Source organism: Macrotis lagotis, chromosome 6 (assembly GCF_037893015.1).
Source record: "Macrotis lagotis isolate mMagLag1 chromosome 6, bilby.v1.9.chrom.fasta, whole genome shotgun sequence".
Taxonomy (NCBI): Eukaryota; Metazoa; Chordata; class Mammalia; order Peramelemorphia; family Peramelidae; genus Macrotis; species Macrotis lagotis.
Window position 1 is genome coordinate 58,492,132 of NC_133663.1, and position 15,869 is coordinate 58,508,000.

The following is a 15,869-nucleotide window of genomic DNA, read 5'->3' on the forward strand; positions in this document are numbered from 1 at the left end:
AACATTCATATTGCCCTTTTAAATTTATGGATGCCATCTTGAAGGCAGGGTCTGTTTTTGCCTTTTATTTTTTCCTCAAAACTGTTGATGACTTTCATAATATTGTGTTTCATGGCTATATATTTTTAACTATACCAAATAGCTTGCTTTCCATTTTGTGTGTGTGTGTGTGTGTGTGTGTGTGTGTGTGTGTGTGTGTGTGTGTGTGTTTGGGTTTGTTTGCAAGGCAATGGGGTTAAGTGACTTGCCCAGGGTCACATAGCTCCGTAATATTAAATGTCTAAGGCTGGATTTGAACTCAGGTACTCCTGACTCCAGGGCTGGTGCTCTATCCACTGCGCCACCTAGTTGCCCCTTAACTTGCTTGTTTTTTGTTTTAGATTTTTCAAGGCAAATAGGGTTAAGTGGCTTACCCAAGGCCACATGGCTAGGTAATTATGAAGTGTCTGAGGTCAGATTTGAACCCAGGTACTCCTGACTCCAAGGTTGGTGCTCTATCCACTGTGCCACCTAGTTGCCCCTTAACTTGTTTTATTCATGTGGGGAGTGGGGTGGAAGGAGGGGAGAGAATTTGGAACTCAAGGTTTTGGAAGTAAATGTTGAAACTTGCTTTTGGCACGTAGTTGGAATAAAAAAAAAATTTAAATTAAATAAAAAATACATGTAACTATTTCAAGGCAAGCCTCTGATGGTACAGTGGAAAGACTGTCAATTATCTATTTATTTTTATGGTAATAAAGTATGTCTGTCCTACTCTTCCTCTAAGCTTCTGATCTACCATCAGTCTTACCTAACTTGAGATATTTCTGCAACAGTGGTTCTGGATTTATGGCCTACATTTTCAACTTTATGGTTCAATGATTGCTCACAATAACTAGCAGGGAGCATCAATATTATTATCACCATTTTATAGATGGGAAAATTGAGGCTCAGAGATGTTAATTAACTTTGTCAGGGAAAACACAACTAGTCAACATCAAAGACCAGGGTTCTTTTCATTGTTTCCTATAATTTGAAGTCAAGGATATTAATCTTTCACAAGAGAATATTCCAGCCTGTGACCAGCTCCTTCTACTTGTGAGATGACTGGACAGAATTTTTAGGTACAAATTTATGGCTATGCACAAGAATGCTTCTTGTTTTCATACTTAAAAAGTCTTGAGAAACTAAATCTGGGATCAAGGCCTCATTAAGACCAAACACTAATCATTAAACCAATTGACGCAGGTTCTAAAAAATATTAGTGACAATTTAAAATCAGATTAAGCTGATTTTAAAGGAACTTAAAAAAACTCAAAACATTATACTGCACATAAACAGACAGGTTTTTTTTTCTTAAAAAAGGAATTAGACCATCTATATCCAAACAAAGAATTGTGGAGTTTAAACAAAGACCAAAGACTATCACCTTTAATTTTTTTAAAAAAAAGTTATCTTATGTATTATATAAGTTTTCTATCTTATATTTTATTTTTTCCTTAAAGATATGATTTTTCTCTCAATACATTTAATTTTGATCAATGTATAGCATGGAAATAATGTAAAGACCATCAGACTGCCTTCTGTGGGGTGGGGGAAGGGAAGTGAGATTGGGAGGAAAATTGTAAAATTCAAAAAAATAAAAATAAAATTGGTTAAAAAAATAGAAAAATAAAAATCCCCACAAAAAGGAATTAATATGAAGATTCTAGTAACTAGATGAAATATAGATTTCTTTTTATTTCTACAAGTAAAACTATTTAATGACTTGTCTTTTTTAAAACTTTATGTCATTCACTAAACCAGCTAGGTAGCATAGCACAGAGTGCCAGACTTGGAGTCAGAAAGAATCATCTTCCTGAGTTCAAATTCAGCCTCAGACAGTTACTAACTGGTGACCTTGGACAAGTCACTTAACCCTGTTTACCTCAATTTCTTCATCTGTCAAATGAGCTGAAAAAGGAAATGACAAACATTCCAGTATCATTGGCAAGAAAACCCTTCAAATGGAGTCAGGGAGTGACTGAACAACAAATTACAGACTATTCAAAATACTTGCTCAAAAGTGTGTTTTGCAGAAAAGATGAATTTGTAGAGCTTAAGAAACAAACAGCAAAAACAACAACAGTTTCTGCCCCTCTCTTTTAACAGATCTGAATCTAGTGATATATATATATATATATATATATACATATATATATATCCGTATATATATGCATATACGGATATATATATATGTGTATATATATATATATATATATATATATATATATATATATATATATATATATAACAACCTTAACCTGCACCCTGATTAAATTGAGTTGTGATTCAGACCTTTGGTCCCGGGAGCCCTGGTATTCCAGGTGACCCAGGTTTCCCCATTTCTCCTGGACAACCTGGTGATCCTTTGGCTCCTGGAAAACCTCTGTCTCCTATAAAACAAGCAGAAAAATAACTTTAAAAATTTTTTTTACTTCTACAATTCTGCTGTCCAGAAAATTTAATAGCTAAATCATTGAGTTTATTATTTCTTCTTTTGTCCTTTGGATAAACTTATGCTGGTTTCCCCTGGGGAGAAAAAATCATCAAAAATAATGTTCCATATTTTAATTTTTTTTTATTTTCACAAGGCAGTGGAGTTGAGTAACTTGCCCAAGGTCACACAGCTAGGTAAGTTTTAAGTGTCCAAGGCCAGATTTGAACTCAGGTTCTCCTGACTCCAGGACTGGTGCTCTATCTACCACACCACCTAGTTGCCCCTGTGCTTTAATTTTTTAAGTAGATTTAGCATTTTGATGCAACAGTTTTCCAAATTAATGCTTCGGGATCAAAATGGATTAAGCTTCAACTGATTTAGGGTTCATATTTAGTTCCAATTAATGGAGAAAAATGGGTCTAATGACGGTGAGTCTTGTTATCTTAACGATCTTCTACAGTTGTCATCAACACTTTGAAATCTTTATGTAGGGAAAACATTTGATGTCCACAGGAAGATAGGACCAAATTTGTGTTCCATTGACTCTAAATTTTTACTAAAGGAAGCTCTTATAGTGAATTGCATGGATATAAATTAGTGATCAAAGGTGTGATAGGAATTGAAAGCAATTTATTTACTTCCTATTAAATAGTAGACTGAACTCAGAGAGTTGCAGCACAAGTAGAAGCCAAGAAACCTAAAAGATAGACAATCTACATGTAAAGGTTTCTTCTGGCTGGCAAGGTATGGTTGCAGATCTGGTTCACAGAGTTGAAATAGCCCAAGAGCTATGTACTAAAAAAGCAGACACACTTCCACACTCCCACCTGCTTTTGGGTGAGAGACCAAAGGCTAGTTTTAGTTCATCAAAAGTCCAGCATATGACCCGGCAGAAAGTAGCAAAGGGCCAGGGCAAAGTATTAGAATATAGAGAAGATACAACTGAGTGGAAGATCAGAAGAGGGACCCAAACTGTTAATCAAATAGCAAAGCAAGCAAGCAAGCAAACAAGAAAGAAAGAATGAAAGAGAGAAAGAAAAAGAATGAGAGAGAGAGAGAGAGAGAGAGAGAGAGAGAGAGAGAGAGAGAGAGAGAGAGAGAGAGAGAAGCTGCATTATAGGGATTCCAGCTGGGATATAGCCTTTGTAATATGAGTTGCTTTAGGTCACACATGTTTATTATGGACACGCACTCTCTTTTAACTGCATTATCCTATTTCTTCTTATCCTTATTTAGACTCGACTATCCCATACTGTCTTCGTAGATTCTTTTTTATATAGGTGTCTATGGGTATTGTCTAAGAGTTTTCCTTCTTTCACTAGGCATATGAGAAGATTGATGTAGGAGTGTGTACCCTTGTCTGTGTGTGTGTGTGTGTGTGTGTGTGTGTGTGTGTTTGGAGGGAAATATTGGTATTTTCTTATGTATCATTATGCTATTTGGTTATTGTGTCTTCTGATTGGTCTGGTAAAAGAAGTATTATTTGGGGGGTGCAGGTGTTTGTGTATGTCTGTCTCTGTGTGCGTGTCTGTAAATAGATGCTACTTCAAACCTAGGTAGCTATTGAGAACCCAAGTATGAGGTGAATTTAGGTTTCAGTAATATGCTATGGTTATAAGCAGATCCCAGCGACATAGGATGGAGGAATACTAATGACAGGAGGACTGTAAGCCACTTCAAACTCTTGTTTCAGAGGCCGGGCTCTAGAACAACTAACTGGGCAAGCACATAAGCTTATAACCTAAGAATCTATTCATTAAAACACTGGTGAGAAAGACATGCACAGAAAACTGGAGTAGGCTTTTGGTTTAGAAATCTGCAGGAAGAGTTATACTACCCCTGAGTTAAGACTTAGCTTCAACTTTAAGGTTTTAGTAGAGCACTAGAATGAGAATTCTCACATTTGCGAAGTGTTTATTTATGATCAATATTTTAATATAAAACCGAAAGGACAAATCAATCTATATAGGAAAGACTCTCAAATCCTATTAGGAGTATACCTGCTAACATTGGAGCTGAGAGTTTTTAGATGTTATTTCAGAAAAGTGTGACTCAGAAATTCTTCTGATTTCTTAGAATGGACCCTATAGCTGCTGGTTGAAAGTACAATGCCACCTGCATTTCTTTTGGAATATTTATTGTGAAATGAGAAAAAGAAAAATCCTTTTTAAACTAAATCACTTATCTACATTTTAGAGCACTGGGTGAGTGGTAGAGGTTTATTATATATATGTATATATTATATCTTATGTATCATGGAAGTCATATATTATTAACTTATATCATTAATGAATAATTATATTATAATATTATGGATTATCATAGGCTATACTTTTATTTATTAAAATCAAACATATAATATTCAGCCTTTTATTATTTCTGTGATTTTCAGTTAGATCCTTAAGCATTTAAAAACTTATACAAAGGGGAAATCTATGAAGACAGTAAAGAATAGTCTAGGCTATATAAGACTAAAAAGGAATGGGATAAGGAAACTAAAAGATTTTAGTTCATGCTTGTTTCTCTGTAGAATGGTTAAATATATTTAAGGCCATATTCTGTGAAATGGTTTACTCTAGAGTCTGCTGTGGCTTGAGATAAGATAAGGTCCTCACATGGTAGACATTTGTGTCTGTTGCCAATCATACTAAGCAGGCCTCAAACATCAACTAACACTGTTACTTATTTTATTAGGGGAGAAAATAATAAATTTTTATTGAAATTTAGTATTTACCCTTTTGTCCAGGAGGCCCCGGAACTCCAATTCCTGGCAACCCTGCTTCTCCATCAGATCCAGGAGGACCGGGGTTACCTCTTGGTCCCATGGACCCTGGATTTCCTAGAAGAAGAAAACCAAACCAAACCAAAACAACACAAAAAGACCTTTGTTTCATCAGCTTCAAAACTTTCTTGTTTCTTGGCAAATGCACCACCAGATTCTCAGGTTATCATTCACTGCCATCTTAGATTCCTCCCTCTCTCATCCACACCTCTAATCAGTTGTCAAATCTTGTTGTTTCTACCTTACAGAATCAATTTACTCTCATTTCTGTTCCCTTTGGGTTCAGACTCTCATCAGCTCTCATCTAGATTATTCCAGTTTCCTAACTGGTCTCCCTGACTCAAGTTGGTTCCCTCTTCAGAACATCCACCATGCAGCAACCCAAGTGACTTTCCTTAAGTATAGTTCTAACCATGGTACTCCACCACTCATCCTCCTCCAGTGCCTCCCTAGCCCTTCACAACAGTCCCCAAGATATCTCTCCCATGCCATTATAGATTACACTCTTCAAAGTCACTTAATGTTTCTCTCATTTGCAATGCCATATGTTCCCTCCAGATCTTTGTGCTGGTCATCCCATGTGTGTGTGAGAACCTCCCCATTCTCAACTTACCTTATTCCACTTTTAGCGCACTCCCTGCCTGCTCTGTGTGTGTGTGTGTGTGTGTGTGCGTACACACCTGTACACATAGATCTATATATGTATGTATGTATGTTTCTATCTACAAACTTTGCATATATTTATGCTTTCTCCTTACTCTATACTTATGATTTCTCCATTGCCTTTTCTGTTGGAATGTAAGGTCCTTGATAACAGGGCCCGTATTATTCTATATTCTTGCATCTCCAATGCGGGGCACCTAGAGGATGCTTATTGATTGTTTTAACTGTACTTGAAGAGTGCTTTTCTGATAAAAATTAAACTAATCCAATAATCAATTCTCCTATGCTTGCCAAAGGACTTACCATTAAAATCTGAAAAGTTTAATATGTATTCTCTCTCTCCCTCCCTCTTTTTTTCCTCCTTTTTCTCTCATTCAGGACTGTGTGTGAGTGTGAAAATGAACCTTTATGGAATCTTTATCTTCAAGAGAAATAGATACAGAGAGTACATATATATGAAAAAGAAATTGTATAATTCAGATATAATATAAATGATTAGAACATAATCAACTTATATATAATGATATACATATATAATATATAATTATAATATAAATAACTTGAATATAAATTCATAATATCTTACATGTTATATAATATAAAATACAATATAATTTTATAATATAAAAAGTATAATGTTTAAATCTAATTTATATCTGTAATTTTTCTGTCTTAATTTCTTTTTTGAAACAGAGCTTCTATAAAGGTTCAAAATTCTGGTTTAAAAAATATATATGCAAGCTATTCCAAAAAATCTTAGTGAAGTTTTAGGATATCAAAGCTTTATTTTCCTAAGCTATTGAAGTTTAAAACTGCACTAAGACTTTTGAAAAAGCTTATATATATATATATATATATATATATATATATAGTCAAATCTAAAACATATACTTTTAAGATATATTCATATGAATATCTTGTATATACTTCTATATTAAATCATATATCTTCTATATTAAATATCTATATCATACATATTCTATATGTGTAACTTGTATGCATAAAAACTTTTAAAATTAGTATATGGATATATGTATATGTATGCTTTTCAAACCAGCATTTTGAACCTATATAGACTCTCCATATTAAAAAAAAAGATAATTAAGTTCTAGAATATAATCCTAAAGAAGGTTTCTCAGTTTAATAAAAAAGAAACTGAGGTCCAAGGCAGTTATACATTTTTTAAATTTATAATTCCCTGATAACCTTTAGAGAGTCTTTTCTTTTGGGGAAGCTCTGAAGTGATTTTAACTATCTTAGAGCTTTCATTATGGTTACTGGAACAGAATGAGCTCAGCAGTCATAAACATTACAGTTACAGTCATTTCAGAGGACAGACAACAAATCCCTGCTCTTCCCCTCCGCCCTCTTTTTTTTTTTTAAGGTTTTTACAAGGCAAATGTAGTTAGGTGACTCGCCCAAGGCTACACAGCTAGGTAATTATTAAGTGTCTGAGGTCAGATTTGAACTCAGGTACTCCTGACTCCAGGGCCGGTGCTCTATCACTGTGCTACCTAGTTGCCCCCTCCTCTTTTTTAAACTGGATAATGATTTCTCATAATTGGACTTAACTAGGTTTTATTACTAAGCTTCCCTTGTCAGGGAACTCAGAATGTACTCTAATTCTATTTTACTTGGAAGAAGAAACACTTACCAGTTGTGCCTCGGACACCAGGTAATCCTGGTAATCCAGGAGGTCCTGGAGGGCCAGGTACTGGTTCTGCTATGCCTGGTTCTCCTTTAGGACCTTTAAAAAAAGGTATGATTATAAAAATGGAACAGGTACATTTTCTTGGAATTAGGAAAAATACTATTATAAGCAATTCAGAAATGCATAAAGAGAAAGTAAACATAATTTCTGTTTCTCATAGGTCTTAAAGTCAGTTTAGGCTAATGGGCCCTTAGAAAACATAATCACTAAATATGGAATTTGCAGACCTTATGAAATAAACTTGTATTTTGAAATCAGGAAATGTAGAATTAAGCTTAATCTTTAATGAAAGATTTTTAATTTGTTAAGTGGCAGAATGTTTGAAGAGAATTATTCAATTACATTTGTTTTAATGCCAAAACCCATTCCTTGTATGTAATAGCTCCTTTGTTAAATTATACCTAGCACATTAGGCTATAGTTAATTATAGACTTTGTATATATATATATATACACACACACATATATATATATATATATATATAGATAGATAGATAGATAGATAGATAGATAGAGAGAGAGAGAGAGAGAGAGAGAGAGAGAGAGAAGTATATATTATAGCTAATTAGGTTAACCAGGTAACACCTATTTCATATATCAAAAGCAAAAACATGATGTGAAGGAAAAGAACCTAGATTGTAAAATATTTTAGGAAAGTGAAATATTCCGTAAATAATTTATATTAAAAATAGGATTTTTGCTCAGTCTCCTCTTTTCTGGTTAAATATAACCATTTCCTTCAACTGATTCTTATATGGGAGCTCTTCAAGGTCCTTCCATCCTTATTGTTAGCCTCTTGACCCAGTTAATCAGTGACTTTCCTTAACTATACCCTCCTCACTCTCTAGCTGAAAACACTATGCCTGATCTGACATATACTTCAGGACTATCTCATGTACTTATTCCTGAAAGCTACAATTTTATTAATATGGACACAGTTTCCCTTCTTCCTTCCCTCCCTTTCTTTTTCTTTCCTTTTTAAAAATTTGTTTGCTTGATTGTTTAGCTGATAAAATAAATTGAAAGGGAAGAAATTGCTGATTAATTCCTAAGGCTTGTTTGGGCACTTTGATAATTAGTTTGCTTAATTGTTTAGCTCAGGGGGATTCAACCTTTTTGCTCTTCTGGACTGCATTGCCCAGCAACAACAAAATAAAATAAAATAAAACAAAAAATGCAAGGGGGGGAATTGTAGCATGAATATACCACAAAAATAAATTAAAAAGGAGGAAATTGTCCCCTAATTCCTAAAGCTTGTTTGGGTATTTTCGCCTGACTATACATACATGCACTTAAGGTAACCCATCCTTTCCAAACCTTAGCTGTATTAGTTCAATGGAATATTGCTGCTTACCCATGGCTAACTGTTAGCTATTTTAGATAAGTTGACTTGTAAGTTTAAGTGTTCCTTTAAGTTTATTAAGTCTCCAAAAAGAACAGATTTGTAGCACTGAATCTCCATTACAGAAGTATGATTAAGAGTAGAGTAGGGCAAGAATCACAACCCATCAACTGACTTTGCTTCCTCTTCAGGTTTAGTCAACTTAATTTCCATCTCTCACTGAGAGTCTACTCTAAAATTTGTTATTGTTAAATTAATAATACAGTGTCTTTATATGTTTTAACTATGTTTAAATTGTTTAGTAGCAAAAGATCAATTACTTTTTTTCAGTATAACCCAGAGATTATCTTTCCAAAATTATACATATTCCATGCCTAGTATTACTTAGGATTTATTAAATGTAGTTCAATGGAGAAAGTGTCAGGAAAACCTGTATTCAAACCTATCTCAGACCCTTATTTGTTGTGTGACCCTGGGCAAGTCACTTAAACTATTCCAGCCTCAGTTTCCTCATCTATAAAATAGATTTAATAATAATAATAATAATGTCTACATTACAGGGTAATGAGGATCAAATGAAATCACAAATGTAAAGTGCTTTTCAAACCTTATAGCTCTGTATTAATACTAGCTATTATTATTATTATTATTATTGTTTCTGAGATTAAAAGCTTGAAGAACTAAAAATCCACTGTACATGGAAATAAATTAGACTGGCTATAAAGCTCACCAACCTTCACCTCCAGGTGGTCCAGGAAATCCAGGTACACCTGTAGCTCCCTTTGGTCCAGGTTTTCCTGGTGGTCCATAGTTGGATGGTCCAGCTGGTCCCATGGGTCCTGGGGGCCCAGGGTCACCAGGATTTCCTGGAAAACCTTTATCCCCTTTTTCACCATTCACAACCTATGGGAAGAAAATATAACTGGTTGACATTTACTGTTTTTTTTTATTTTGGAAAGCTATTCATAAAATTTATTTTTGTAAAATTTTTGTGTAGTTTATTTGTTAAACTATATACATTTTTAAGAAAGATTTTATTCATTTTAAGTTTTACAATTTTTCCCCCATTCTTGCTTCCCTCCCCCACCCCCCAAAGAAGGTGTTCTATTTTCACATTCTACATTGATCCAAATTCAATATGATGAGAGAGAAATCATATCCTTAAGGAAGAAAAATAAAGTATGAGATAGCAGACGTTTACTGTTAAATGATTTTTTTACAGATAAAGTGGAAGTACCCTCTGCTCCTTTGACTTTCCCTGTGATTGAATGACTCGTCCTAGAACCTCCATTTAAGGAGGGACCCAGGCCAGTCCTCTCTGGTTGCTCTCTAGGCTGCCCTCTGGACTTGCTCTCCCATATTTCCTCCCCATATACCTTGCTCTCCCCCACCCTTTTCAGCTTCTTTCAGCTTTCTTTTAGATGTTGTCTTCCTCATTAGAATGGAAGCTCCTCTTTCTATTTGTTTTTTATTCTTAGTACTTAGCACAGTTCCTAGCACATAGTAAGAACTCATTACCTTCTTGTAGACTAAAGATTTGCCATAATTAGCAATGTATAACAGAATCTTTATGATAAGTCAATTAGACTTTAAGGGAATATCAAATTTACAATAGTTGCTATTGAATGTAGAAGTTCACTTCCCAATTTATTAATGTGATTACTTACTTCACTGGTGCCAATCATAACCCCTTGCTGACTTAGTATATAGTTTCATGATTTTGCCATGGTCCAAAAAATTCATCACCTGGCCAACCTTCTGGTGATATATCTCAACACATTTAGCTAGCTGATTTCTTGGATCTTCATCTTTTTGGTTTTTAATCTCTTGCTGAGATCATATCTGAGGCATGATAAGATCCGACACTATTCTTTACTGATCAGCTTCCAAGAATCTAGGTCATCTTTGTGCCTTCAATCAATCGATTAACAAGTATTTGGTAAACATATGGTAAGTGTTAGCTACTGCAATCATTGGGAATATAAAAGCAAAACAATGAAATAGACCCTGTCTCCAAGGTGCTCATATTCTTATCAGACTGTATATACATATATATGTATGTATACATATGTACACCCATGTATGATGCATACATAAATATGTATATATATGATATGCACATGTGCATTATATATTTATATATGTGATATGCAAAATAAATACAAGATAGTGGGTAAGTGTTGGTGTCTCATGATCCATAGTTGACCCAACTGATCTATCCCATGAGTCCTAGAGTTTCAATGACATCACTGTTTCCTCGATGACCTTAATCTTTTCATCAAGGAAGGTAAAATTTATTTGGGATAAAGTTCCACTTCAACAAGGTGCCACCATCACTAGTCAGCTGCTATTTGTAGTGATGTTTCACTGCATCAAAACTATCAGGATACCTCTATGATTTTTGTCATAAAATGGGTGAATATATGCCAGTCTGAACACGAGAAGTGGGTGATATCCTGACTGACCTGGAAGCCAAGAAGATAAGAGTCCATGTTCTTCTTTTAGCGCATACCGTCTTAGTGACCATGAGCAAGTCATTTACTCTCTTAGTGTTCTGGACAGCTAAGACTAGAAATCAGAGCTGATCTTTAATAGTGGAGAATGTTTCTACATTGGGAATTCTTCACGTTGCTAGAGGGGGAGAACTCAACCAATTGGCAAAGTATTTATGAAACTCTTTTGAGCTCATTTTTGTTTTCTGTGGTTCGTAAACTTACTCTTATCTAAATACATCGACTTACTTTTGCTTCTATCTGTAAATGAATATTTCAGGAATTTCCAAGATTTGCAAGTCCTGCAAAAACAGCTTAAAATTCTAGACTATCCATCATGAGTGTACAGAATTAAAGGTTCTCATAAAGCATAAAGTTCTCTCTTTGGTTCTTGAAGGATCTGAGATCTTATCCCTGGCTTCTTCTTCCATGTTTCATGAGTTACTGTGGCTGAAAACGTCCTAATGGTCAGCTTTCCAGTGATGAGCCCCTTTGAATTTGGCTCTGAAACTGAATCTTCAACACAACCAGGCAGTCTATCACTGGTCCTGGTACTTGAAGCCTTTCCAGACAGATAAGCTCTTTCAGAGCTAGTTCTCCAGTGACACAAGCATTAAGGACCCAGTATCAACAATGCAAAGAGGAATTGATGTAAGATTTTAATGGAGGCCTGGTTATTTAAGTTAATGCCATAACCTTTGTATTTGTTTTCTTATTGTAATACTTTATTACTAGTACTAATGAATTATAATGGGAACTTTCTTCACATATACGTGAATTAGTCTTAGTTGTTTTCTCTCCTTAGAAGATACTTTTTAATTTAACAGAAGCTTCATTTCAAAAATAAGGAACATCATTACTATGTACCAACCGGTTCTCCTTTGGGGCCAGGTAAACCTTTTGTCCCAGGTTTTCCAGGAATTCCATCTGAACCCTTTTTTCCAGGGTCTCCTCTCATCCCTGGGTCCCCTTGATCCCCTGTTTCTCCTTCATATGATGTTTCACCTTTTTCTCCCTTTGGTCCATGATCACCAGGAGGACCTGGGAATCCCTAGTAAGAATAAGAAAGAAATCTCATTCTCATTTTTATGAAATTAGCCTTGTATTAATCTTAAATACATAAAATAGTAGCATGCATTGATAGTGAATTTTTGGGTTCCCAGAGATCATTTACATATGTTATCTCATCTACTAACAACCCTATGAGGTCAATACTATTATTACCTACATTTTACAGGTGGGTAAACAGCCTGGGAGGAATAAAGTGACTTTCCAGTTTTACATACCTAGCAAGGGGATTTGAATCCAATTTTTACATAAAAATATTAAAACCTTTCCATTTTGAGGAAGACATCAAGGTTTTTATCATTGAATTCTCTTATTTCATGAGTTACTATGATTAAAAATAATATCACTTAATGGTCAACTTGTTAATAAGGCAAATGATGCTCATGTGACTGATATGCTTTTTGTTGGATAACAAAAAGTAATTGAAAAAATTTTGTTAATGTAATAATCACAATGATTGATATTCAGTACAAAGAGGCTGTGATTGAACTTCGATAGCTTTTAACTCTCATTCAAGAAAAGTACATCCTATCTTCTTTTAGTTGATTAGGGTCCCCAATCTCTAGGATCCTATGATTGCTATTTCAGAGAGCAATAGTGAGGATTCCTGGCCGTTCACTTCAAGCAAAGGGTATTGATATAAAGAGTGGTTGGTTGGCACAGTAGGTAGGGACTTTTGTCCAAATATCTGGGCCAGTCAATAACTGATATTCCCATCTCTTACTAAAGTCGAATCCACATTTCAGTTAGCCCCAAAGCATCATCCAGGGACATGTAATGAGGGAAGGCATAGAGGCAGCGAGCATACTTATTCTGCTCAACCCTTAGAGATCAGAGGTGAAGTATAGGTGAGATACATCTTTTCCTCCTCCTCCCCTCACCAGAAATCCCTGGCATTATCCTGAGATAATGGAGGATTGGAGGCGCACTCAAAAGATTTAGAAAGGGCATAGCAAAAGCATCTTTCCCCTACTCCCCATATGTTTTCTTTTGTTCCAATCCATGATTATGCTTTGAAGAAATTGCTTCAAGTTTCCCCTAGAAACTAAGATTTTATAGGAGAGATTTTGTCTCTAGGTGTTGTAACATCTGTTCTTTTTATATTTTGTCAGTTTATATATCCCTTTGTAAAATCTAATGGTTGTTAATTAGTTAAATGATCCTGAAGTTTTAATCGCTAACCATCAATATTGGGGAAAACCATAGAAATAGAGAAGATCCCAACTTCTCTGGCAGTACCACTAGAACAATGAGGGGAAGATATAGTTTTGTTCTAGGGGACCCGACTCTTTACTGTGAGTGAAAGTTGGAATAAAGACTTCAGCCATTATAAAGGCTAAACGCACAATCAGAAAGAACTGATACCTGGTTACCTGTGTGTATAAGGTAATAGAATTGATGGACCTTTGCTTTTAAAAGTAATGGGGTATAATGAACCTTGGCTATTGCTAGGAGTGGCCAGCAGTTTTTCCTTTCCACCTGAGAATAGAGTCAGGCTGCAAGGGCAGGGGAAATGAGAAGGGAAATGTGTGAGGAAAGAAATGATAGTTTTTCCAGCATTAAAATGACTCAACAGAAAGAGCTGATTGTGTGTGTGTGTGTGTGTGTGTGTGTGTGTGTGTGTGTAAGGGGGAGCCGGGGGGGGGGAGGAGAGAGAGAGAGAAATAGAGACAGAGACAGAGACATATACACAGAAAGGGACAGATAGATTCACAGAGAAAGACAGATATATATATATATATATATATATATATATATATATATATATATATATATAGAGAGAGAGAGAGAGAGAGAGAGAGAGAGAGAGAGAGAGAGAGTGAAGACTGAGAGATAGAGATAGAGCAGAAAGAGAGATAGTGACAGAGAGAGACACATAGAATAACAGAGAGAAAGACAGAGAAAGTAAAAAAAGACAGAGAGAGACAGAGAGAGAGAGAGACAGACAGACAGACAGAGAGAGACAGAGACAGAGACAGAGACAGAGATAGAGACAGAGAGAGACAGGGAGGGAGGGAGGGAGAGAGAGAGAGAGAGAGAGAGAGAGAGAGAGAGAGAGAGAGATTAACTTCTTGAGATGGGAAAGAAATTAATGAAATTCAATAATCTAACTAGACAGAGAGGATAAGGTCTGACTAGCAAAAGAACTGAAAATATTAATTTCTCAAAAGTCACTATGGCTGGCACTACCTTATTCTGAAAGAGCTATAACGTGTCCTACTTCAAAGAAGTGGTGGCAACCCCACAGCAATGCAAAACGGATGCCAGAGTCAGGCCTTGCCTTTCCCTGGCCTATACTTTTACTAGGTCAGTGATGATGGGCAAATCTCTTTATCTCTGGGTCTTAGGGGGCAGAGTTGCTTATCAGCTTTGAGGCCATTAGCCACTTGGGGAAACGAGACCTCAGGCTAGTCCTATTAGTCAGGAACACTTGTGTAGATTCCTACACAAGTAGGGGGTGGGTACCCTGTGGGGGAATACTTCATCACTGACTGTGGGTTTAGATAGCAGTTCTTTTTGTATCCTTTGCGTGATAAACTTGCTCTTTGTTCAAAGTTCTTTACCTGAAGCTTGCTAGAGAATCGAGGACTGTATTCAGACCCTAGACTTGGCTCAAGTTCAAATGTTCCGAGACCTTGAGGCCGGGGATGAGGGAAAAACAAGAGCTGTACGAAGTATTCCTAAAGGGCCACCCTCGTGATGAGTTTTGATCTATCGAAATGAGTCGGAAGCAGCATATTAAAAAGTAATTGAACCAAAATGTTTAAACAATTCATAACTGTGTTCTTACTGGAAAGCCTGGTAGACCCGTATTTCCTGGAGATCCCGGGCTTCCTTTTAAACCATCAGGTCCTTCCCCCCCTGCAAATCAATCAAGTAATGAATATTTATTAAGTGGTTAAAGAATTGAGTTAATAAGACTTATAAAAAGCAGCTGTTCTTTTCAGGCATCATCTAAAAAAAATTGTTATTTAATTTGTTTCTATGTTATTGTCGTCAATAGTGCTGTACAAAAGAATTCAGAGAGAGAGAGAGAGAGAGAGAGAGAGAGAGAGAGAGAGAGAGAGAGAGAGAGAGAGTATTTTGTTTCTTTTGGATCTTTCTTTTCACAAGTTATCAAGAATACCCAAATTCCAATATAAAGTTGTTTTCATCAGATTACTTGGAGTGAGGAACACCTCAGTTGGGTATTTAAGCACTTTTCAACCTGGGGCCCCTTGACCAATGACAGTGCTGGCCACCACTCAGGAATATCTACTCCCCTACCCAGAAACCAGAACCAATTTTGACAGAAGCCAGGACAGGAATTCAGGAACTTTCCCCTCCCCAAAAGGTCACTGAACACTTAAACTC

General features: G+C 35.7%; 1 protein-coding gene across 1 annotated transcript in view; it reads right to left on the reverse strand.

Moving 5' to 3' along the window:
• The window catches only part of COL4A3 (collagen type IV alpha 3 chain), a 179,239-nt gene that overhangs the window by 58,328 nt on the left and 105,042 nt on the right, over positions 1–15,869 (reverse strand). The window contains exons 24-29 of the mRNA XM_074191247.1: positions 15,307–15,377; positions 12,319–12,498; positions 9,690–9,858; positions 7,558–7,650; positions 5,193–5,297; positions 2,317–2,414 (exon numbers count right to left, since the gene is read on the reverse strand). Of these exons, the coding sequence (XP_074047348.1) occupies positions 2,317–2,414; positions 5,193–5,297; positions 7,558–7,650; positions 9,690–9,858; positions 12,319–12,498; positions 15,307–15,377 (716 nt within the window). The remainder of the gene's footprint in view (positions 1–2,316; positions 2,415–5,192; positions 5,298–7,557; positions 7,651–9,689; positions 9,859–12,318; positions 12,499–15,306; positions 15,378–15,869) is intronic.